Source organism: Pararge aegeria, chromosome 8 (assembly GCF_905163445.1).
Source record: "Pararge aegeria chromosome 8, ilParAegt1.1, whole genome shotgun sequence".
NCBI lineage: Eukaryota > Metazoa > Arthropoda > Insecta > Lepidoptera > Nymphalidae > Pararge > Pararge aegeria.
Window position 1 is genome coordinate 3,224,980 of NC_053187.1, and position 25,427 is coordinate 3,250,406.

The 25,427-nt window shown below is 40.5% G+C and overlaps 1 protein-coding gene across 1 annotated transcript in view; it reads right to left on the bottom strand.

The window, feature by feature from the left end:
* The window catches only part of LOC120625550 (glutamate synthase [NADH], amyloplastic), an 81,271-nt gene that overhangs the window by 14,968 nt on the left and 40,876 nt on the right, over window positions 1-25,427 (bottom strand). The window contains exons 12-28 of the mRNA XM_039892602.1: window positions 18,405-18,568; window positions 17,353-17,481; window positions 15,782-15,938; window positions 13,245-13,422; window positions 12,209-12,313; window positions 11,108-11,371; window positions 10,147-10,234; window positions 8,764-8,883; window positions 7,883-8,010; window positions 7,055-7,179; window positions 6,208-6,352; window positions 5,607-5,815; window positions 4,528-4,673; window positions 3,613-3,722; window positions 2,588-2,721; window positions 1,638-1,823; window positions 429-577 (exon numbers count right to left, since the gene is read on the bottom strand). Coding sequence (XP_039748536.1) covers window positions 429-577; window positions 1,638-1,823; window positions 2,588-2,721; window positions 3,613-3,722; window positions 4,528-4,673; window positions 5,607-5,815; window positions 6,208-6,352; window positions 7,055-7,179; window positions 7,883-8,010; window positions 8,764-8,883; window positions 10,147-10,234; window positions 11,108-11,371; window positions 12,209-12,313; window positions 13,245-13,422; window positions 15,782-15,938; window positions 17,353-17,481; window positions 18,405-18,568 — 2,537 coding nt within the window. The remainder of the gene's footprint in view (window positions 1-428; window positions 578-1,637; window positions 1,824-2,587; window positions 2,722-3,612; window positions 3,723-4,527; window positions 4,674-5,606; window positions 5,816-6,207; window positions 6,353-7,054; window positions 7,180-7,882; window positions 8,011-8,763; window positions 8,884-10,146; window positions 10,235-11,107; window positions 11,372-12,208; window positions 12,314-13,244; window positions 13,423-15,781; window positions 15,939-17,352; window positions 17,482-18,404; window positions 18,569-25,427) is intronic.

A 25,427-nucleotide genomic window follows, 5' to 3' on the forward strand; every position in this document is an offset into this window, starting at 1 on the left:
CCCGGTTTTAGCCGCTTTTTAATAGACGTAGCGTCATATCATTAAAGTCGCGCTGTGTTTTTTCACACTTCAACTATACAGAACCTTTCAAATGTCAGACTGTGACAAAAGAATATTGTAACAACATCAACCCTGAACTAAGTTTATTCATAAGGAGGTTTAAGTTATTGTCATCCTCAACCCATTCCGGCCCACTACAGGACACGGGTCGCCTCACTTCTGTGAGAAGGGTTTAGGCTGTAGTCTACCAGGCTGGCCAAGTGTGGATTGGAAGACTTCACACACCGTTCAGAACATAATGGAGAACTCTCAGGCATGTTTTCCTTCACCGTTTAAAGCAAGTGATATTAAAATTACTTAAATAAAAAAAAAGAGGGTTTAAGTGTGCATACTTTTAAGATGACCCCGATTTTGGTAATAAAACTCACATAGCAATATGATAAGACAGCGTGGAAGTAAACGCGCGATCCTCATTGGTTATCCTCATGGTAATGTCTACATGCGTGTCTGCGCCTTCCAGTATGCCGTTGCACTGCTGGATCAGCTGGTTATCAAGACGCTTTTCCAGTTGGAAGTCCTGCAAAATGTATTAACATAAAATCTCTTTATCGTACCGTGGAATAAGATGTTCCTGAAGAAATGTCGTATTATTGAGTTCAAGGTCAAGGCATTATTTGACGGCCGATTGGAGCTGTGGGCAATGACTCTGCTTGTGGAAAATGTTTGTGTGATGAACATAAATGTTTTTCAGTGTGTTTATCTGTATTTTATAAGTATTTCTGTATATTATATTCATCAGCTAACTCAGTACCCTTAACACAAGCTACGCTTAATTTATTAATAGTTCTTTAATCGTACTACAGAGTAAATATTATTCGAAAGCATCAGATTTCGGAATCGAAAATTGATATGTTACACTATATAATTTTACGCAAGTCCTAAAACTATTAGTAGTTTCTACTTTATCACAAACAAATAAATGTCTATACCGTTTCAAAGTGGTCGTTCCTGTTTTGAACTATTAACTCAGCCTATATACAATATTTATATTGGTGTACTTCAAGACCATTAATTATTGTAGTGTAGCCGGAATAGACAAAACTCAATACTTTATTGCTTGATTATAGGTATTTACGTTTAAAAGCACAGATAATATACGCAACCTAAATCAAATTCACATACATAAAAATTACCTTCATATATTTAACTGTTGGCTATGATGTAGCTTATAACAGTCCACTGCTGAACTAAGGGCCTCTCCCAACGAGAGGGTTTGCATATTGGATAGAAGCCCATAATCACAGAGGGAGAGGGAGAGACGGTCTGCCCATAATCAGTACGCTGGGCGGACGGGTTGCTGATCACAGTAGATGGTAGTGTTAGCATACTGCTACTAGCTACTGGTGCAGGACGCTGCTGTCCGTTTTCTGTTGTTTTCTTATCTGCATTCTGATCTGTCGTCACTACACGCAACGATGTAGCATTCATCATCATATCAAGCTATTATTGGCCCACTCCAGGCCACAGGTCTCCTCCCATAATGGGAAGGGGTCAAGACCGTAGTCCACCATGCTGGCCAGTGCGGATTGGTGGAGGATGTAGCATTAATAACGTTCTAAGGTAAACTACGTACTAACCTGTGATTTAGATCCTCCAACAATGTTAACTCCGGGTCGCATATGCAACGCGTTCTTCAATATAAGCGCCAGATTGAGCAGACGCGCTTTAGGGTTATCGTTGCGTTCACGAACTTTCAGTAGATCTGTGCGGCCAACTAGCTCTTGGAAAGTTCTTACACCGACCTCCGACATGTGCGTGCGAACCTATTGATAAGATTAACACTGTGATAAGGACACCAAAGCAAACAGCAATATGAAAAAAAAATTATAAATTATTTATATAAATCTTTCGTAAAAATCATTATCACCATCATTTTTCATGGTATAACTGTAAGGCAAAGAACGAACCTATAAAATTAGTGAATCTTAGTTTAAAGATCTACCATATATTGTAAGTACGGTCTGCTTTCCTAAGTGTCACGAACATTTTAATAAATCTAGGTTCGAAGGCGAGGATATTTCTTAAAATACGGATGCAAAGACGTATACACTACAGCCTTCTTTGCGAAGAGACTCGAGGTAACTATGTACCTTAGGCTAAGCTTAGCGCAAAAATCATAATTATGTTATCCGCAACATTCAGTTCAGTTCTGAACCTTTTTACAACACATTCATGATAACTTAAAACTATTATTATTAATAATTAGATTATAAGTTATTCCGAAAGTCTTTGTGTTGTTCCAAAATTCAAAACAAATCAAAATTCACTTATTTTAAGTAGGCCTACTTGATAAGCACTCTTGAAATGTCAAGTCTGTCTGTTAGCAGTGAATCTACTACCGGTTTGGAAAGCAGATTATACCGAGAAGAGCCGGCAAGAAACTTAGTAGTTTATCTTTTCCAACATCAATATTTACAATTATTTTTCTATCTTGCGGGAGATAAGACCTACCTTGACATTACGAAATTCCGGTGAATAAAAATATTCTATTATTTTATATTGGATGAAACGTGCTATCAGTACTTACCTCTTCAGCCAACATAAAGAGATAGTTGATGACGTGCTCTGGTTTGCCGGCAAACTTCTTACGCAGCACAGGATCTTGAGTGGCGATACCCACAGGGCAGGTGTTCAAATGGCATTTTCTCATCATAGTACAACCTACAAACATATTTTCATCGTAAATCGCTAATATTACATATAATGTATACTATACTAATGTTACAGGCAAAAAAAAAAACAGCCGCAGGTCAATTATAATATTTTAACATATGGTATTCTAAAGACTGTTTAGGGTTACCTTTTGCCTCAGTTACACTAAGGTAAAAGTTAGTCAAGGGAATGATAAAGGTATATAATATTTTATTCTCATTTACGTTCCACATCCAAAGGTACCAGGTAAAAAAATTTCAAAGTTTGTATAGTAAGTAGCTCATGTCGCGTTAACAAGATTCAATATTGTGCGGAGTTTTGAAAGATTTTGAAGTTATACTTCTTTTGGTGCGTTAGGGAAAAATGATAAGAGTAAATTTTTAGAATGCACACCGTCACAAAAAACCGACACGCTGCAGTTAGGTATAGTTCATTTTAGTTTTTCAAAAAAAGGTTTGACAGTGTACACTTTATAATAAAACTTTCAACGTATCAAATACCTTTTTTCTATTGTTAGTGTCGTTTTTGCTACAAACGTAGACTAAGGGGAAATATAAAATTTTTGAAAAGGTGTTTATCTTGATTCGCCAAAGAAGTATAACTTTCTAGCGCGTGTACGTACACGTTTTTTTTTTTACATCTTTAGAGTTTTTTCTAAGCACTTGGCTTTATCTTTTATAATGTAGTAAATGCAAACATTTGCGTGGATGGATGTTTGTTACTTAATCACGTCGGCAACAGCTGAACGAAATTGGATGATATTTAGAACACAGATTAATTTTGTGATAGTCTAGATTGCATAGATTTTACTTTTTATCCCAAAAAAGGTAAGGTTCCCGAGGAATACACTCGATAAAATAAAGGGCCCCTCTGTAAATAAGCTCAATAAGTAATTCTTACCCAAAGCGATGAGCGGTGCAGTACTGAATCCGAATTCATCTGCGCCGAGTAATGCGGCCACCATCACGTCGAAACCGGTACGAATCTGACCATCAGCTTGTACCACGACTCTGTTAATAAACACAATGAAGAAATTTTGATCGAAAAGTAATAAGGACAACATAACAGTAACTTATTTAACATTAATTTTATTACTTGATCATATATACCCATTATCCGTCCACTACAAGGCACGGGTCTCCTTCCACAATGAGAGGTTAAGGCCGTAGTCCACCACGCTGGCCCAGTACGGATTGGTGGACTCCACACACCTTTGAGCACAATATGGAAAACTCTCAGGCATGCAGGTGTTTTCACGATGTTTTCCTTCACCATTGAGGCATGTGAAGAAGACCGTTGAAGTTATTCACTTAAACTACAATAATCTAGTTTAGTCTAGACCTCAGCCTCACGATTAAAAAAGACAATAATCATTAGAAATTGCAATGTCGACCGGTCGCGGACAATAGTTAGTTATTCGGTTATTAAACTGTCTTTTTGCCCGCTATGCCAGAGTCTCACTTGATTTATTTGGTCTTTTGAACTGCTTACGTATTACAATATGTTTTTATCATATTCTAGCCTTGCCTCGTTGGACTTGTTGTCAACGCCCCCCCAACCAATCTAACGCTGATTGTACATAAATGGATCACAATATGGTCTCGGGTGAAATCAAACTATTTTTAAAACAACTACAACGTCACGACGCGTATGTAAAATAGCATCTCTTTAATACTACCAATGATATCAACTCACGTAATTTGCAGCGTGTGCTATGTTGATGACTGTAAGCATTGATTTAACATGTTACTATCGTAACGTTTTTATAAGCCTTTCAGTTTTTCTAATCGGTTTAGATAATAAATAAAAACTTGCCTGGATCTTAAATCATTGAGCACCAAGACCTGGTGAGTCTCAGCGATACCCAACTCCCAGGGTAAGCCGGCGCTCTTGATCCCGGTCCATGAACTGGCGCCAGTACCACCATCGTGGCCGGATATTACTATATGCTCTGCTTTGCCCTGGGAAACAATACATTGCGAAGTGTTTAAAAATAAAGTTCACCTAAATAAATAACTAATAAATGAGTGACCAATAATTTATTATTGGCAAATTACAGGATTTGTATATTATTTAAACAAACAAACAAAATTTTTTAATAGACGCCTATGGAGTCAAATACAAAATTTAAAATAAATTTAGATCTAATAGCACTTTTGAAACATCAAGTTTGTCTGTTTGTAGAGGCGGTTCGGAAGGCAGATTCTACCGAGAAGAAGCCGGCAAGAAACTCAGCAGTTGCTCTTTCCCAACATCAACTGTTTACATTTTTCATTTTGACATTCATTTTTTTATCTTGTGAGCAACTTTGTCAAGGTATAATATATATGACTATGAAATTTTGAAATATGTGTTTGTATACAATTATATTTATCCTATTAGGTGAAGTTTATGATTAAATTTATGAATTTATTTACTTTGCACTACACACAAAATGATTTAAAGAATTTTCATTCTCTTGTTTTTAACAATATATACTAGAGCTTTATATACTATAGCAATATATACTAGAGCTTTGTTTTCAAATATCGTAGGAGTAGAATAGAGCTTTCTGTGATCGGGGAAGTACTATGGCCATGCTCATTTCGGCCGCCAAAAAACATTGTTGTGTTCCGGTTAGATGGGCGTGATTTCCGGTGTAATTACAATACAAAATCCGTCAATTATTACTATACAAAGTGCTAAACGCCATAACTTATTAACTAAACAACTTTGTTGTTTGACTGATAGATGAAAGGACGTAGAGTAAACATAGGCTACTTTTGGCTACTTTTAGTTCTGGAAAAACATCGTATTCCCAAGATTCATTTATTGCAGTTAAGTGTACAGATTTATTCAGTGAGGGTAACGCCACAGGACACAGTAAGTACGCTAATAATATTTTATATCATTACCTTCGCTACACCTGAAGCGACGACACCCACGCCAACTTCTGAGACCAGCTTAACAGAGACCCTGGCTTTCGGGTTGGCGCATTTCAGATCGTAGATCAACTCCGCCAAGTCTTCGATGGAGTAGATATCGTGATGAGGCGGCGGAGAGATAAGACCCACCCCCGGTACCGAGCAACGGGTTTTGGCGATTTCTTCTGTGACTTTGTAACCTGTATATTAAGATTTTTGTTAAATAAAAATAGGTTTTATTTTATATATATATAAAGACGTTAAATGCCATTTATATATTGCATGTAACGTAAAACTTTACATAATTATAAAATGTATTGAAGATTCTTCTGTTGCTTTGTAACCTGTATATAAAGATTTGTTTTAAATAAAACGAAGGTGTTATTTTATATATATATATATATATATATTGGTTTTAACGTAAAACTTGACATATTTATAAAATTTATTGAAGCATAAACCAAAATGTTTGTTTACATAGTCAGCCTCCATTTTATTTATAGGCGTAGAAAGTAAAACTGAAGATATGACCTATATTCAGTTTTATGTTATGATAACTATATAACATAAATAGGTCGACGAATATCCTCACCAGGTAACTCTCCACCTTCTCCCGGTTTAGCGCCTTGGGCCATCTTGATTTGTAGATCATCCGCGTGAGCGAGATACGACGCGGTCACGCCAAAGCGGCCGGATGCTACTTGCTTTATGGCTGACCTTTGGTTGAACTCGGGGTCCTAGAATTAAATAAAGATTTTCGATGGACTTATTATTCTTATTTGAACTCTTTATTTGTACACCACTACACAGTTAGGAAAATAAAGGACGATTAGATAGAAACACAAAGACTGGAGTAGAATACGAAAGGAGGCCTGATGTGAAACATATTATATATATTATAGCGATTTCAAATAAATTTTCCAATTTTTATCTTTTGTGTTTAACAAAATATGCATATGCATTTTGTTAATATGGTAAATATAAAAGGCGATTCTGCTTTTGTGAAGCTTAAAAAGCACAAGTTTTAATTGACACGACATACCTATCAATATCATTATACAATTGATGAATTTCTTAATGACAAGGTTGCTTGGAAGCATACGGCTCCGCTTTCATCTCTCACAAGATAGAAAAATGAATTTTAAAATGTAAATTGTTGATATTGGAATAGAGCAGCAGCTGAGTTTCTTGCCGGCTTCTTCTCGGTAGAATCTGCCTTCCGAACCGGTGGTAGAGTCACTACAAACAGACAGACTTGACGTTTCAAAAGTGCTTATATTAGGCCTACTTGAAATAAATGAATTTTGATGTTTTTTTAATTTTGAATTATATATTCATTGTCATTGTATCAAAGAAAAAAAATTGAATAATTAAGAGTGTTATAAATTAAAATTAACAGGGAATACTGGCAAAAAAAAAAAGAATAACAACGGACGTACCTGGTTAAGATACCGTTCGGCAGATTCACCTCCCTCTCCGGTATTGGATTTCCCTCCGACGCGGTTCATAGCCACTGCCAAGGTCGAATGCGCCTCCAGTGAGATTGAACCAAAGGACATCGCACCTAAATAAATGAAAATACACTTATAGTACACCAAACAGAAATTAAATTATGTACAAAAACAACACAACAAAACACAGGTACAATGGGCGGCCTTATCGCTAAAAAGCGATCTCTGCCAGGCAACCCAACAAAGTAAAGGGAAAAAAATAAAAACAGACTTAAGGGCTAGGTTGTACACAAGAGCAGAGCAGTTACCAAATTAAAAATAAAATATAAATCAATTATTATATCATACAAAGTACAAAATATAAACATAAACTTTTTATTCAAAGCATTTTTTAACGAAATTCGCCATCACTATGTGCGGGTTACATCACGGTTTGTCTTTCGGATCCCCGGCACCTTTTCGGATTTATGTGCGTTTTTATTTTAAGCAAATAAATATCACTTGCTTCAACCGTAAAGAAGAACCTGATGCGCCAGCAAGTTCGGTATAATGCTCTGGCATTTGACTTCAAATTGGCACTGGCATAGACCTCATTATACAGCAATTATGAAAAGTGAGAAGTGCGTGCCGGGTATTGATTTCAGTCCCCCCGATCAGAAAGTCGAAATTTTAATCACTTGGCTATCACCGCATAATATTACACGATAGATTGTAATTAAAAAAAATTGTAATATAAAATATAAGATAACATGCATAAAAAATATGCGCGAAATAAATATGTCAATACACTAAATCCACAAACGAAGTAAAACATACCTGTGGCGAATCGTTTGACTATCTCCGAAGCTGGTTCAATATCAGACAGAGGGATGGGCTCATCTAACTTCACCAACTCGAGTTGACCGCGCAACGTGCACGCGCGTACAGACTCTAACGAACTTTCTCTGTAATTTTTACAATGATTAACTATTTAAAATTCAGTATGTACGTTTAGGTTAAGATGCTGGCTAAGGTTCAAACAACATAATAGTATTCAAAAACGATGAAGTTTTTATGAGCGAAAAAAGATGTTATTTTTAAACATATTATGCACGATTAAGTATATATATATATATATATATGTGTATACCACGGGTAACAGAATTACGAAATTATATTGAAGTATATTTCATAAGGAATCACCCTGTAAAATTATTATGGAATATACAAAAGGAAGCGTATTTATTTTACCATACAAACGAATTCAAAACAACCCTATTGAAGATAAAAGACCAACACTCGCATAGTACCTACTCTACGTGAAGCATTTAATAAAGTGACAGGATTCCCAAGATTTTAATTTTGCAAGTGATGTTAGGGTTGATCTGATTTCTTTCCGTAAAAACTATGGCAGTGGTTTACTCAAAAACTATAATGTTATAACTTTCACAGATAAGTGTCAGAGAGTTCATAATGTACCTCTTAAGCCCGTGAAGTATTATTTCGGTTTTCATTTACACTTTTGATATATATATTCTCCTATTTGTACTTATATTTATAACTTCTAGTTACATATTATAACTAATCACGGTTTTCTAGGTTCGTATATTGATCAAAGAGTTTCATCGATGCTCGATTAACATTTATGAAAATTCTAAAAGTTTTTTTTTGTTTAATTTTTTTGATTTTTGTAACCAGTCTAAATAAAAAAAACGCACCTGAAACGGTCGTAAGCGGATTTGTTATTGCCCAGAGCTGCTTCCTGTAGATTGGCGATTGACATCGGATCGTTGATGTGCTTCTCGCCACCAGCGCGCCAGTGGTAGTTGCCGGGGTTCCTGTAACATAAATGTTATGAAGTTCAACTGCTGGGTTCAGAATATTATACTAGCTTAAAACCTTAAGTTGAACTGGTGGGTACAGTATATAATATTAGCCTGATGACCTATTACTGGGTACAGCCTAATTATCTACCAGAGATGGATTACTTAGGTTTACGAGGTTTTTTTTTTATCTGATTCGGGAAACCCAGTAAACCGTGATTCCTAGTCAAACATGTCAGCTACTAGACCAACGAGGCAGGTTCAATACTAATCTATTGAATTTCTCCACTTTGTCTGCCTCTCTGTGTGTGTCATCGTAGCGCTTAAACGAACTGACCGATTGGAAGATCTTTTTAAATTGCACATATTACAATGTTCTGAGGATAACGCATAAGATGGTTCTGCAAAATTGTATTTTTTACGTGTTTCACTAATATAATGAATGAATGAATGAATACACTTTTATTGTACACCACATAAACATAACAAATTAACAGTAAAAATTTAACAAAAGGTATACAATTTGGCGGCCTTATCGCTACATAGCGATCTCTTCCAGGCAACCAAAGGCGTTAAAAACAGCTCAAGAAGAGAGGTAGGTGGTGCATTTAACTGTACTGTGTTGCAAATAAACATGCATAAACCTATATATACAAATATAATATGTACATATAACAAACTTACAATAAAATATATAGATAGTGATAATAATTAATATATACCTATATAATTAATATCAATAATAAATAAATATATACAATATTGTCAAACCACAAATAAAACAGAAGGGAATAGGCAAGTTAAAGATCCGCAGATGCAGACAAAAAATGATCTTTGACAAGTTTTTTAAAAATGGTAATAGACTGTGCCTCTCGGATTTCAAGAGGCAAGGCATTCCAAAGCTTAACAGCCTGAACAGTGAAAGATCGGTGGAAGAAAGATGAATTATGTGAAGGCACCCTTAAGATCAATTTCCTTGCAGTACGGAGAACTTCACCATATATATTATTGGTCTGGGGAAGTACTAGGCTGATATTAATGCGATTAATTTCACACTCTTAAGAGTTTATGTTTTACAACTCATAAACAATGAAATAAATAAATAAATAAAAATAAAATATCAGTTATTTTATTTTTATGAGCTGGTATTTAGCAAGCGAAAAAATAAACCCGAATTATATTAAATAGCATAATAACATAAATGTTTATATAAATAAAGGAATGCGATCTCTTACGTCCGGTATTAGGACTATTAGGGTAATAAAATCTCCGACTTACCTGAGTACCAACATATCGCGACAATCGCCGTATGTCAATGCGTGCCTATCGAATGTTTCCTGCGATAAGATCTCGAATGTTATACCACCTGAAATAACAAGACAATATTATGAATAACACATTAAGAAGTGATTTCCAGTAGTAGAGCTTTTTGAGAGCTAGTCCAGGGAAGTACTACTGCCATGTTTACTTCTGCCGGCAAGTAGCATTGTTGCAATTCTGTGTGTCTGAAGGGTGTGATTTCAGACAAATGAGCCTTACTCCCTAACGACCTATCTGACGCAACGGTGAGCGCTGTGAATTTAAGCAGCAGGTCCCGGGTCCGATTCCCTGCAGGGTCAATTTGGGAATTTGTAATTTTTGAATTTTTTCTGGTCTGGTCTGGTGGGAGGTTTTGGCTGTGGCTAGTTACTACCCTACCGACAAAGACGTGCCGCTAAGCGATTTAGTGTTCCGGTGCGATGTCGCGTAGAAATCGGTTACGGCTGACTACCATACTCCATAGCTTAGCATGCTACCATCTTAGACTGCATCATCACTTACCACCAGGTGAGATTGCAGTCAAGGGTTAAATTATAGAGGAATAAAAAAAACCCCTAGGTTTTTAGACAGATGGCGGCACGATGCGTTGCTTGCATGTGCAAAATGTTGCTCTGTTTATAGGCGATGTTTTTTACACTTTCCATCGGCTGGACCATGTGCCTGGTCAGTAATAAATCATTAAAAAAAATAAAAAATATATATATTTGGCGTCACCCTGAGAGATGTGAAACGTCGAAACTTTTGTATACAAAATATGCATTAGAAGGTGGTTTATTAAAACAGATACACATGGCAAATCTAAAACAAACTATTTTGATTTTATTTTAATAAGAAGCAAACGTGGTATGGAATCATTATTTTCCAACTCCCAGTGTAAAATGTAACTGAAATCACAATAGAAATATCAGTATTAACTCACCTATCCTCGATTGCGTTCCCCTGAAGCACTTCTCAATAACCTCCTCGCTGAGGCCAACCGCCTCGAATATCTGTGCACTTTTGTATGACTGCAGCATACTGATGCCCATCTTAGCCATGACCTTGGCCAAGCCAGTTTCCATAGCCTTCTGGTAGGCAAGGTAGATGTCCGCGTCGGTCAAGTTGGGGTCGATTAGGTTGTCATTGCGTAATGCGAACGCTAGTTCGAAGGCCAGATAGGGGCATATCGCGTCGGCTCCGTAACCTGTGATTTAAAAAAATGGCGTCTTAGGATAATCTAACGTTAGCTGAGCGGCAGATTGGCGCTGTGGGCAGCGACCCTGCTTTCTGAGTCCAGGGCTGTGGGTTCTATTCCCACAACCGAACATTAAAGTTTTTCAGTGTCTGGATATTTATATGTATATTATAAGTTTTTTTCAGTATATGTGCATTATTCACAAAAATATCAGACATTTTAGTACCCATATCACAAGCTACGTTTACATTGAGGCTTTGTTTACAATGTATGCTGAATATTTTTATATAATAGATAATTTTCTTCAGGCTACTTTGTTAATTTCAAATTACTGGTACAGACCACGAGCTTCGGAAGTTTATCTTGTTTTAGCGCAAACACAGGTGCATGGAACATGAGAGTGAGAGAATAAAGGTATTCACTCAATCTCACGGTCCGCTGGGATGGCAGTTTCGACTTCACTGGAAAGAGGTTGCACGTAGGACCGACAGTTCAAAGTGCTCTCCGAGGCAGGGTGTCGTTAAATCACTTCAAATTTACGAGCTCCGAGCTAGTTCAATTTCAAATTACTGGTACAGACCACGAGCTTCGGAAATGTATCTTGTTTTAGCGCAAACACAGGTGCATGGAACATGAGAGTGAGAGAACAGAGGTATTCACTCACTCTCACGGTCCGCTGGGATGGCAGTTTCGACTTCACTGGAAAGAGGTTGCACGTAGGACAGACAGTTTAAAGTGCTCTCCGAGGCAGGGTGTCGTTAAATCACTTCAAATTTAAGAGCTCCGAGCTAGTTCAATTTGAAAAAAAACACATATAACATTAATTTGAGTAAATAAACAACTCACCGAGTAAGACGCACATGTGATGTACTTCACGCGCCTCTGCGGTCTCCACTATGATACCAACTTTCATACGCTGGCGGGTTTCGATCAGATGATGAGCTACAGCACCTGCGTTTTAACAAAATGCCATAAACATAAATCATCATCATCATCATCACAATAGCCCATCACCGGCCCAATACAGAGCACGGGTCTTCTTCCACAATGAGAAAGGGTTAAGGCCGTAGTCCACCAAACTGGCCCAGTGCGAATTGGAAGACTTCACACGCCTTTGAGAACATTGAATGAATGAATGAATGAATGAATGAATGAATGAACATGAGAATAAAAGAAAAGTATAACAAAACAACGTATACAATTTGACGGCGTTATCGCTTCATAGCCAACATAATGTAGATCTCTAGTCGATTAAAGTGATATTTTAATTACTTTTTACTTAGAAAAGTTACTATCTAACCAATGCGTTATTACCGATTCAAATAATGATAATTATATATGTATGAAGCGGTGATAGCTCAGTTGGTAGGGAGCACGACTTCACTTTCGGGGGCCGAGTTCGAATCCCAGCATGCATCACTTTCAAGTTCGTTTATAATAATTAAAAATATCACTTGCTTTAACGGTGAAGGTTTCTCCATAATGTTCTCAAAGGTGTGTTGAGTCTGTGGAGTCCACCAATACGTACTGTGCCAGCGTGGTGGACTACGGCCTTAAGGGGGGTGTCAATAAAACACGTGAGGTGTTTTTTTTTTAAATTGTGTGATATTTACCGAGACCCACCCTTTCTCCAAAGTAAGATTAGATGAGATTTGACTCGACCCCCTCCCCCCCTTAAACATCTTACGTATTTTATGAACGCACCCTAACCCCTTCTTATTGTAGAAGGAAACCCGTGCCCTTTAGTGGATCGGTAGGTCGGATAGGTCTATATTAATAAAACCATTTTGAATTTGAATACATCCAATGAACAATAAACAAAAATATTATAATAAACAAAAATATTATAAATTATAAAATTATAAATATTTCTGAGTCTTACCAAGCGCTAGCAGGGAGCTGACAGGTACGCGAGTGGGCCCGGCAGCCCGGTCCGTCAGCACTACGAGTTGGTAGCCCTCGACCGCGGCGGCGTGCGCCTCGCCCGACACACGCGTCAACGACGCTTCCAAACCGTGCTGCCCATCCGATATATCGAACGTACAGTCGATCACTTTCGTCTGTAGAAGGAGGGTGAAAATACTTGAATATCAGAGAAAAATAAATCTTGTTCGCTTTGGATTAAAGCTCAAATTTGCATACAATTCTTTAGATTTGCGACTATAACACGAATGACCTTAGGTCCATTTTACTTTGACGTTAAAGAGTTCAATACTAGAAAACGACTCCTTATCTGCATAGTTTTAAAGCACAAATTTGCCTATAAATGCTTTTGACAAAACGTTTGGAAATAACTTCAGAAGTACCGGATTTGCGACTGTAATGCGAGTGCTGCTGCATTTTACTTTGACGTTAAAGGTTTTAATACTAAGCACTACTTAAATTATTTGATACTTTAAAGCAAAAAACAGATGTATAGGATTTGCGACTGTAAAACTAGTAAAATTAGGACCATTTTACGATACAGAGTTTAATATGTGACACTTTTCCTGGATTGCAAGCGAGCAAATCTTGTACTAAGACTACAGTATAACGTTATTGTATGAAAATTAATAAATAAGGTTTTATTTTGCAATAGACATGATGACACTAACAAAGAATATTGTGTTTATCTAAATAAGATTCATATTAGTGTTGCCCAAATTCAGTCTTGGTCTTGCAGTCTTGGTCTTGTTCTTGCGTTTTTGCAAGACCAAGACCAAGAACAAGACCGCGTATTTTTAGCAAGACCAAGACCAAGACTGACCGTGCAAGACTTGAGCAAGAACAAGACATAGCCTGCAAGACTCTTGCGTCTTGCAGCTAGGACTTAGCGCTATTTCACGGAGTAGTTAGGTGTAACAGTTCGGTGTATAGGTAGGTAGGTACGCTTAGGAATTCTATGAGACGCAAAAAACTATATCAAAGAATATGAAAAACTGGACCTATGCGCATTACGACTAATACCATAAACATAGCGAATAAAAAAATATCTATTAAAATCAAACTGAGTGCATGCATAGTTATGTTTTAACCATCGGCACTTTGATAATGCGGCATCAAAGGTTTTGTACTTACTTCTCAAAGAAATTTGCCGCTTTTCGGAAGTACATGGTTATGATACACGCGCCGGCGGCTTCTTTTGAAATCTAAAACAATCGTTGCCGCCGCGCCGAAATCATAACATTTGACACTATTCATGCAAAATAATTTCGAATTTTAAGAGTACCTACAGGTGTTCCAAAGAATAAATAAGTTTCAGATTGGTGATTTTAGATTGGTGGAGGACGCATGAGACAGAGTATCCGATTTTATCGAAAATGGCCCGTGATTTTCTCTCAATACCTGCAACTTCAGTACCTGCTGAGAGGTTATTTTCTAAAGCATCATTAGTAATTAGAAAACATAGAAATAGGTTAAGTGATGAGTCAGCCAGATGGTTACTTTGTATTAATTCTTCGTCAAAAGAATTGATATAAAGTATCATAACCTAATGATAAAGCTGTTGATTTGTGTTGTATTTTATTTTTTATTCAAATAAATGATAAATCGTAAAACTCTTTTATTAAATTTCTTATAAGTTGAGGGTTCAATCTCTTTCTAGACAGATAAGTATTGTTCTTTAAAATACAGTCAAGTTATTGTAATTAATTTGTTTTTTTACATGTTTTAGCAAATGTAAGCTTATAAATCATAAATGTTTATTAAGAAACAGTTACTTCCATGGAAAACGACATATAGGTCAGTTGATTTTTCGAATTTCTTATCAAATCTTCAGTTATTTATTAATCTGCTTGATCTTTACTATGGCTATGTTAATTCAAGCTCACAATGTTCCAATTCTAATACGTTTTTCTAAGATTTAAAGTAAACTTTAATAAATAGTAATAGACTAATAGGTAATTGCAAGACTTGCAAGACTCTTGCTGCAAGACCAAGACCAAGACCAAGACTGGGAGCGCAAGACCAAGACCAAGACCAAGACCAGGTGTATTGGCGCAAGACCAAGACCAAGACTGGCTAAGTCTCGTCTTGTTCTTGCATTTGGGCAACACTAATTCATATATTATAAAAAAACGTATTTTTATTTATGTTCCAAGCTTGTTGGTATTTATTTTCAGTAAAAAAAAAAAACTGCAAAACCTAGTGATACGCCATGAAAGGTAGCACGCCCAATTACGTCATATCTATATAAACCTAATTTAGTACCGTTACAAACTTAACTCTCAGTTGCTCAGTTTCGGGTTATCAATACCAAAATAATCTTGAGCTATGGAACACGGACGTATGCAAGCTTAAATTTGCCTGTTACGTCATGAGTGCGGAAATATTTTTTAAAAATATAATTTGCAATTTATATCAACAAAACCTTTAATTTCTGCGCACGTAAGATATTTTATTTATATAGTAGATAGTTTTTAAAAATTAGTAAACATTTACCCTCCATCCACGATAGTTGGTCCGCTTCAAGGCTTCCAGGTCTGGTATGGATAGAATCGGCTGCGGTAGGAACAACCGGTGCACGAACTCAGGGCTCGGTTGCAGTATGTTAGCCGTCGGACCAATCGGGCACAGCAGTGACATCACAATCTTCTCCCTAAATTGAAAAAATTGGCATTACACCAAACAACGGCGGGTTTTAACAATAATATTCATTTTCCTAACTCTGGTTTGCGGTTTGTTAATAATAATTAAAAAGCAGAAAAACCAGTGCTATTCATACTCTACTCTGTGGATAAGGTATAAGGATAGAATTACTAAATACAACGTGTAAAGGAAAACTAAAATACTACTACACAGGCTTTAGAGATTTTATTTAAAAAGAGATACATTATTTACCGTCTCTCAGACTTATCTGTGAGACCAAAAAGCTAATAGTTTTTGAGTAAACCATTGCCATAGTTTGACGGCCGATTGGCGCAGCGGGCGGCGACCCTGCTTTCTGAGTCCAAGGCCGTGGGTTCGATTCCCACTACTGGAAAATGTTCGGTGATGAGCATGAATGTTTTTCAGTGTCTGGGTGTTTATATGTATATTATAAGTATTTATGTATATTATACAAAAAAAATATTCATCAGTCATCTTAGTACCCATAACACAAGCTACGCTTACTTTGGGGCTAGATGGCAATGTGTGTATTGTCGTAGTATATTTATTTATTTATATTTATTTATAGTTTATACTGAAAGAAATCAGATGCAGCCTTAACATCACGTGCAAAATTAAAATCAAGTGACTCCTGCCACTTTATTAGGTACGTCATACGTGTCGCGTAGAGTAGGTACTATGCACGTGTCAGTCTTTTATCTTCAATAGGGTTGTTAAAAGTAAACATGATGTTTTGAATTCTTTTTTATAGAAAAATAAATATGCTCCTTTTTATTTAACATTTTTACAAGGTGATTCCATATGATATATACTTATGCACCCTTCAACAGTATTTCATAATTCGGTTACACGTTGTATAATCTGTTATCTGAAGATTTTGGATTAGATAGATAATTATCTATCTACCAATAGCGATTGGTAACATATTAAATTGCGAATAAACCGCTGGGTTGTATATCGACTTTCGAGTCAGTCAACAACGAGGCAAAACTTTTTTGGTGGATTAAAACATAGGTTTTCCAGTGTCTAGGAGTTGATCTGTATCCCTTTACCGGCCCACTACAGGACGCGGGTTTCCTCCCACAATGACAAGGGGTTAAGGTCGTAGCCCACCACGCTGCCCAGTGCGGATTGGTGGACTTCACACACCTTTGAGAGCATTATGTAGAACTCTTAAGCAAGTGATATTTAAATTGCTTGAAACGCACATAACTTAAAAAAGTTAGAGATGCTGTGATTCGAACTCGGCCCCTCGAAAGCGAAGTCGAGCTCCTACTCACTGCGCTATCGCCGCTTCTTATATATTATATTCATCAGCTATCTTGGTACTGGTACTCATGTCACAAGCTATGTTTACTTTGGATGGCTATGTATGTATTGTCGTAGTATATTTATTTATGTACCTAAAGGGATCGATGGGAGGGTTGGTGACCTGCGCGAAGAGTTGCTTGAAATACTCGTAGGGCAGCGGCTCGAATCGGGACAGGCACGCCAAAGGAGCATCGTTGCCCATACTTCCGAGTGCTTCCTTCCTGCAACGAAAAATACCATTTGTACAAAATTGGATAGTAACCTAACCTTGCTAGAGTCCGCGACCAACGGCGAGCACTTCGTACATGCACAAAAGCACTGCCTACCCTTAAACTTTTATATCACTCGTATAGTAGTAAGATGCCTTACCAACTATAGTAGAGCTTTTAATAATTAAAAATTGTAATTTTACCACATTTCCCAGTTGAACATTAACATTATAGTCTAAAACAGTTTTCTGAAACATAACTTAACGTATTACGTATAACGCTCAGTAAATAATACGTAAGAAAATAAGTTGGGGACAAAAAATAAAAAACGAGGAAGTCCTACGCGTGTCGGCAAAAATAGAGAACTTATTTTGACCATCAAATCCAGAAATTTGTATATCTGCGGCATGTTCATAGAATTTACCGGTACCGTCTTCTTCGTACCATCATGATGGGCAAAAGGGACGGAAAAAAATGTGCGAGCCGTCATAGGACGCCTGGCATATGTGAAACATCAAAAGTTATATGCATAATAATTATATACATAAATAACAGATTATAACAGAAAATTTTCTTTTTTGCCTTTTTTTTCCAAAATAATTACTATTTAATAAGTAATACAAAAAATAAAGATTAAAAAAATTGTTTGTAATCGCGACAACTTAACTACGTACAGTACATATATTACCTCAAACGCCGTAGCTATGCGTCGCCACGCCAACGATCAGGGTTACCCTCGCCTATAGATGTTTCACATCAAAAGAAGCGTCCGTAGACGAAGAAGGTCGTGGCTTAGAAACTACCGTCAATAAACTGGGATGGCCAAAGTAGCACAACTTTCCGTAAGGCGAAAGACGGTCAGATAAGGCACAAGAAGAAAATGTAATGCAATTATTGACTTTAAAAAAGTTAGAAAATATGGTCTGTACACTAACTTGTTCTGTATCATGGGTAAAAGGAGCATGTTGATGGATTCTATGGTGTATCCGAACAGTCCCAATCTCTTGTCACTCAAGCCAGATATAGCGCCGTTCACGCTACCATTGGGTACCGAGCCGTTCTGGAGGGACACGGATTTGTGGATGTCTTCCATTGTTATCTGAAAAAAAATATATATAGTTATAATAAAAACAATTATGTACGGTTCTTACATAGTTACTAAGGCGACTGTACACGATCAATCTAACCAAGGTCATAGATAGATCGAGTAGTGGCCGAGTGATCGTAAGTACTTTAATAACTCACCATCTAGAAAAATGTATATCATACGCAGCATGAAAAATATTTATTTTATTGTTAGTTTTTTTTTTAAGAAATTTAATTTCAGAGTTATCAAATATTTAAATTATTGTACATACAACAAAAGGAGTTCTATGAAAGAAAGAGAAAATCAAAATAAAAATTAACGAAATTTTAACACACACTCCGAAAAAGTAGGCCAATATAAATTATAGATTCCGAGAATCTATAATTCTAATTATAGATTTTCGGAATTCTAATCTGGTACAGTAATACAGGTTAGGTTAAGTCGAACTACTTGGGGTGCCAGGTCGGGTAACCTCCACGTGTGCCTGTATGCTGCGAGTCCCTTTTGATTCGTCCGAAGGGAAGAGCAGCATTCGGGCCGGTGCACCCTGGTAACATCGGTTAACAATTTCTCTTATGATATGCGATATTGTTAGCCGATGGCTAATAACCCGACGGGGAGGGGAGGTTTCTTTGCACGCCACTCTGGTAAGCAGCGGGCTTTGCGAAGTGAACATTGGGGATGGTGGGTCCAAGAGACCGGAGACCCATATATATTTTTTGGGCTCCATTGATGTTAGCGGACATGCCAAATGCGAGGAAGACAGCCTCGTTAAAAAATTACCGAAGTGGGTGGGAACGCCCAAAGACCCAATCCTAAGGTCTGACGCTCGCTAATGGGATGAATGGCTGTTGGGAGTTCAGTCGATAGAGCGTTTGGGGGGGACAACGGGGAAAACAAAAACAAAAAATATGAAATTGCGATCGTGTCAAAAATCTACCCGGGAGGGTCCCCTTAGGGGGGAATCCCTTGGTGTTCCGGATAGCCGGTGCATCGGCCCCAGCGTATACGGGGGGGCCAACCGTCGCATGGGAGAGTTGGAGATTGTGGGGGGATCAGAGAATGGTATTGTGCAGGGGGGAGTGGGAGTGGTTGAGTTTGGGTTAGGGACAGATGAGATAGAAGAAATGAGTGTGGAAGTGTCTGTAGGGAGTACAGAAGTGGATAAGGCGATGTCAGACAGCAGCTTAATGTCTGAGAATAGACCCAGATCGGGATCTGAGTCCTCTGCAAATGCATCTGGCCGTCTATGGCAGGGGCAAGGTGCAAAGAGACCACGCCTCGAAGATGATTTGTTGTCTTCTGAGGAGGAGAGGCCTGGTACGCTAGTGCCCGCTAGAATAAAAGATCGTCGACCAACAGTAGAGGAATATGTTGGACTGGTTAAAAGCAAGGAGACCCTCAAAAGAGAAGAAAGAGCGGAGCTGCGTAGGCAGGCTGAGGACAAGCTCTTGAGGGAATCAGTTGTTGCAAAATTCAGGCGCGAGATTCGTAAAAAGAAGGATTCAGTTAGGTCACAGGCGAAAACTATGACTGCGGCCCAAATTCAGAAACAAGTACTAGAGGACGTGGCCCTTATAACGAAAGTGGCTAAAACGTCCACCAACTTAAAAGGGACCTTTGTGCGTGATTTAAAAGATGCTGTAGCCTCCATTACGGATGCTATAGAAGTTCTTGGTTCGCGCACCATTTCGGAAGAGACGCGGCAGCTGCAGAACGACAATTCTCGACTGCAGGCTGAAATGGCCAGCCTCCGTTCGGAGATGGCCCAACTGAGAGAAGATATGGAGAGGGTTCGGTCGCAAGGTTCCGTGCACACCTTCTCACATAATAATAATATGACTGAGGAGCTGCCCCCTGTTCCGCAGCCTCAGCAAAAATTGAAAGTCCGACGTGCTAACGCTACGTTGACTGCGTCTTCAAATGAGGAACTCTGTCGTTCGGTGATGGTCCAGGTTGGAGAAATGGTTAATGCCCGCCTGGCCTCCTTTGAAGACCGACTCCTCCCGGAGAAAAGCCTGAGGCCCCCGCTTGCAGCGGATAAGAAGAGGCCAAGGAAAACTGCGTCTACTGTCGATGCTACCATCCGCGAGAATGTTCCGGGTCCCAATAAGCCTACCCAGGAGAAGAATAATGTAAGAGAGTCACGACCGGCCCCCACTTGTTTACCTAGCGAAGGACAATGGGAAAAAGTTAGTAATAGGAAAAAAAAAGGGAGGAATAAAAAGAGGAACCGAGACTTGATAGGGAAAACAACATTGTTGCGATCCCAAGAGCAGCCGCAGCAGCAAGGACGCCCGCAGCTCAGACCTCAAGAGAAGTTGGAACGCAAGCTCCGTCCTCCACGATCAGCAGCCGTGGTCCTCACGCTGCAGCCAGGGGCTGAGGAGAAGGGCGTTACGTATGCCACAGTGCTCAATGAGGCCAAGAAAAGAATTGTCCTTCCTGACCTTGGCATAACTGCTTTGCGGTTCAAAAGAGCTGCGGCGGGAGGACGAATTTTGGAAGTGCCAGGAGCTTCCAGTTCTGATAAGGCAGACTCTCTTGCTCAAAAGCTGGAGGAAATAATGAGCGATGATGTTGTCCGAGTTTCCAGACCCATTAAATCTGTAGAAATGCGTGTGTCTGGTCTGGATGACTCTGTTTCTGGCGAAGAAGTGGTGGCTGCTATAGCGCAGCTTGGCGGTTGTCCAGCTGAGCAGGTGCGGGCTGGTGATATCAGAAGCGATAACACAGGTCTTGGGACATTGTGGATTCGTTGCCCAATTGCAGCTGCCAAAAAGGTAGCTGAGGGTGGAAGGCTCTTAGTAGGCTGGATTTCAGCACAAGTTAAGGTGCTCGATGTGCGGTCACAGTTGTGTTACCGTTGTTGGCAAAGAGGACACATGAAATCACAATGCACCAACGATGTCGATCGTAGCAAAACCTGTTACCGATGCGGACAGGAGGGGCACAAGGCGAGAGGATGCTCTGCTGCACCGCACTGCAGCGTGTGCGCGGCAAGTGGAAAAATGGCTGATCACAGAGTGGGCAGTAGTACCTGTGGCCAGTCTAACTCTGGAAGAAGTAAAAAACAGTTGCAGAAAGGCAAGGCTGCCACTGACCCCCGGGTCTCTTCGCAGTCTGTCCACCCGCCCTCAAATACACGAGCCCGGGATGAGGAAGCATCAATGTCCGAGGGTTAATAAGTATGGCCCTCAACTTTCTCCAGGTGAATATAAACCATTGCGCCAGAGCTCAGGACCTTCTGTTTCAGAGTATGGCGGAATGGTTGATACACGTGACAGTGGTTGCCGAACCTTATTATGTCCCAACGGGAGATGATTGGATAGGTGACCGAAATGGGCTGGTAGCCATCACAACCAGGTCTGCGGTGGGCTCCCCGGCTTTTAAACAAGTAGTTAAGGGCCGAGGGTATGTTTCGGCGTTTGTCGGAGGTATCCTTGTAGTTGGGGTGTACTTTTCGCCAAATCGTACGCTCTCCGAGTTTGAGCAATTTTTGGTGGAAATTGGAGCTCTTATCGGTCGTTGTCGCCCAAATCGGGTGCTTGTCGCTGGCGACTTCAACGCCAAATCTCTGGCATGGGGATCCCCAGTTACCGATGTGCGAGGTGAGGAATTGGAAGAATGGGCGGTACAGATGGGTTTAATTGTGATCAATCGAGGTTCAGTCCAAACATGCGTGCGGCAACAGGGTGGCTCCATTGTGGATATAACGTTTGCTAATGCTGCTCTGGCGTGTTATGTCCAGGGCTGGCAGGTCATGGAGAATGTGGAAACACTTTCGGATCATCGATACATTAGATTTAAAGTCTCCACAACCCTAGCTGCAACAAACAGTTCAAGTCAGCCCTGGAGGGGCTTTGGCCCTCGTTGGTCGCTAAAAAGATTGGACCGGGATGCTTTGATTGAGGCAGCTCTGGTTCAGGTGTGGGTTTCAGTTTATGAAAATACAGTAGGGTTGGAGCAGGAAACCGAATGGCTTCGTTCTGCTATGACGCATATTTGTGATGCTGCTATGCCTCGCATTGGTCCTCAGCCACTGAAAACCGCAGTTTACTGGTGGTCACAAGAACTTCAACAGCTACGTAGATCTTGCGTAACTGCAAGACGTCAGTACGCCAGGTGTCGGCGACGACGAATACGAAACGAAGTGGAGGAAAAGCGCCTGTATGCAGTGTACCGATCCGCTATTAAGACACTCCAGGGGGCAATTAGGACGGCCAAGGATCTAGCGGAGACAGAGATGTTGTCTAGCCTGAATGCTGATCCTTGGGGTCGGCCATATAAAATGGTAAGACAAAAACTCCATCCTAGGGTACCACCACTAACTGAATGCCTTCAGCCCCAGCAGCTGGAATTGGTGGTGAAAACTTTGTTTCCGAGTAGGGTTGGGATAGAACCACCACTTATGGCCCCACTCACCAGTGAAAACGATGAATCCAATGCAGGTATGGCTGATATCACCGAGGGAGAGCTGAGAGCGGCGGTTATCCGCTTACGCTCCAAAAAGGCTGCACCTGGCCCTGACGGTATACCTGGTCTCGCCTGGGTTTTGGCCCTAGGACCACTGGAGCCTTGGGTGAGAGCGTTATTCAGCGCTTGTCTTAGGCAAGGTCATTTTCCGCGCAGTTGGAAGGCAGGAAAACTGGTCTTGCTACGGAAGGAGGGACGGCCGGCTGACTCACCGTCAGCGTACCGGCCAATCGTTCTGCTAGATGAAGTTAGCAAACTCTTTGAACGGGTTATTTCAGCTCGTATCATCAAGCAACTAGAGCAGGTTGGACCTGATCTTAGTGAGCACCAGTTTGGTTTCCGACGGGGTAGATCCACCATCGACGCTATTGATCGGGTGCGAACTCTGGTGGATGTCGCAGTTTCCCAGGGCGAGGTTGTCTTGGCGGTCTCACTCGACATCGCTAATGCCTTTAACACACTACCCTGGGGCTGCATTAAGGAAGCGTTCAGGTACCATGTAATGCCAGGATACCTACAGCGAATTGTGGAAGCCTACCTTTCAAACAGAGCCGTTTGCTATCCAGCTGGCGGCCGGTTGGTGCAGAAAAACATGTCGTGCGGTGTTCCACAGGGATCGGTCCTTGGACCGCTTCTGTGGAACATTGGGTACGACTGGGTGTTGCGCGGAGTTAACCTGCAAGGTGTTGAAGTGACGTGTTATGCAGACGACACCCTTGTTACTGCTCGCGGTAAAAATTTTAGGGAGGCGCGGGTGCTGGCCACTGCTGGAGTTGCTCAAGTCGTTGCACGGATTCGGCGGCTAGGTCTGGAGGTTGCTCTTAATAAATCCGAGGCTCTGTGTTTTCACGGGCCAAGGAAAGCACCTCCGGCTGGCTCGGATCTCGTGGTGGGAGGTGTTTCCATCGCTGTAGAGTCGACGATGAAGTACCTGGGACTCGTCCTCGACAGTCGATGGAAGTTCGATAAGCACTTCCAGTGCCTTGCCCCCAAGGTAATAAGAGCCGCTGGGGCGCTATGCCGACTTCTCCCTAATACGAGTGGGCCAAACGCTGGCTGTCGTCGCCTTTATACAGGGGTAGTGCGGTCAATGGCCTTGTATGGGGCGCCCATCTGGGTAGACTCCCTGACTGCCCGTAATCGAGCTCTGCTGCGGAGGCCGCAGCGGGTTATGGCAGCTAGGGAAGCGAGAGCGTATCGCACCATCTCCTGCGAGGCAGCCTGCGCAATGGCCGGGACACCTCCATGGGACCTAGATGCTGAAGTTCTGGCATACGTATACCAGCGTAGAGTAGCTGTCCGGATACGAGGGGAACACCCTTCATTAGAAAGGATCGCAATGTGGCGGCGAACAGCACAGGCAGAGCTATTCCGCCAGTGGCAAGGAAGGCTTGAGGCACCCAGCGCGGGCCAACGAACTATTGAGGCCATCCGGCCTGTTCTCCAGCAGTGGGTGAAAAGGAAGCACGGAACACTCACTTTCCATCTTGCACAGGTCCTTTCAGGGCACGGTTGCTTCGGAAGGTACTTGTTCAAGGTGGCTGGTAGAGAGCCTACTGAGGTGTGTCATGAGTGTGGCTGTGCCACAGATACAGCACAGCATACATTGGCTGACTGCCCCAAATGGGCGGAGTCACGCAAGGCACTCGTAGCTACGGTTGGGCAGGACCTTTCTCTACCAGCCGTGGTTAGGGCCATGGTAGGAAGTGACAGGTCGTGGGAAGCAGTGGTCTCCTTCTGTGAGGATGTGATGGTGCAGAAGGAGTTGGCCGAGCGGTTGAGAGAGGACGATGTAGACTGTAATCCGCTCCGCCGCAGAAGAGTCGGGCGTAGACAGTTGGCGCACAACCGACGTCTGCCCCCTTGAGAAGGACCTCCGGGTGATAGATACGGGGATTCTGTCGCCCGTCGGAGTTTGGTCCTCGAGTTGAAAGGCATACCCCGTGTTCCTGGTTTGCCTTCGGTGGTGTTCAGCAGTATCTGAAGTTGTTACAGGGAAGTGCCTGCCTCAGTAGGCACCGCTGACTGGGTTGTGGTTGTGTGCGAAAGCGTTCCCATGACCCAGTTACCAGGCGATGAGTTGGAACACCGTGGGGTTTTAGTCGGTAAGAGTCCGGCATAACCACTGCGCCTCCCCGTGGTGTAGTGGTATCCATGAGGATTTCCCCACGAAAAAAAAAAAAAAAAAAAAAAAAAAAAAAAAAAAAAAAAAAAAAGTCGAACTACTTAGATATCAAATTGTTCTCTCTTAAGAGTACTTTAAACTAATAACACTTTTGAAATTATTATAATTTTAATAGGTAGCTACTTTTCAATCAGTGAACTCTCGAGTTCACTGATTCACAGTCTTAGTTTTTGAATTTAATTTTGTTTCAAAATGGCACTAATAAGACCT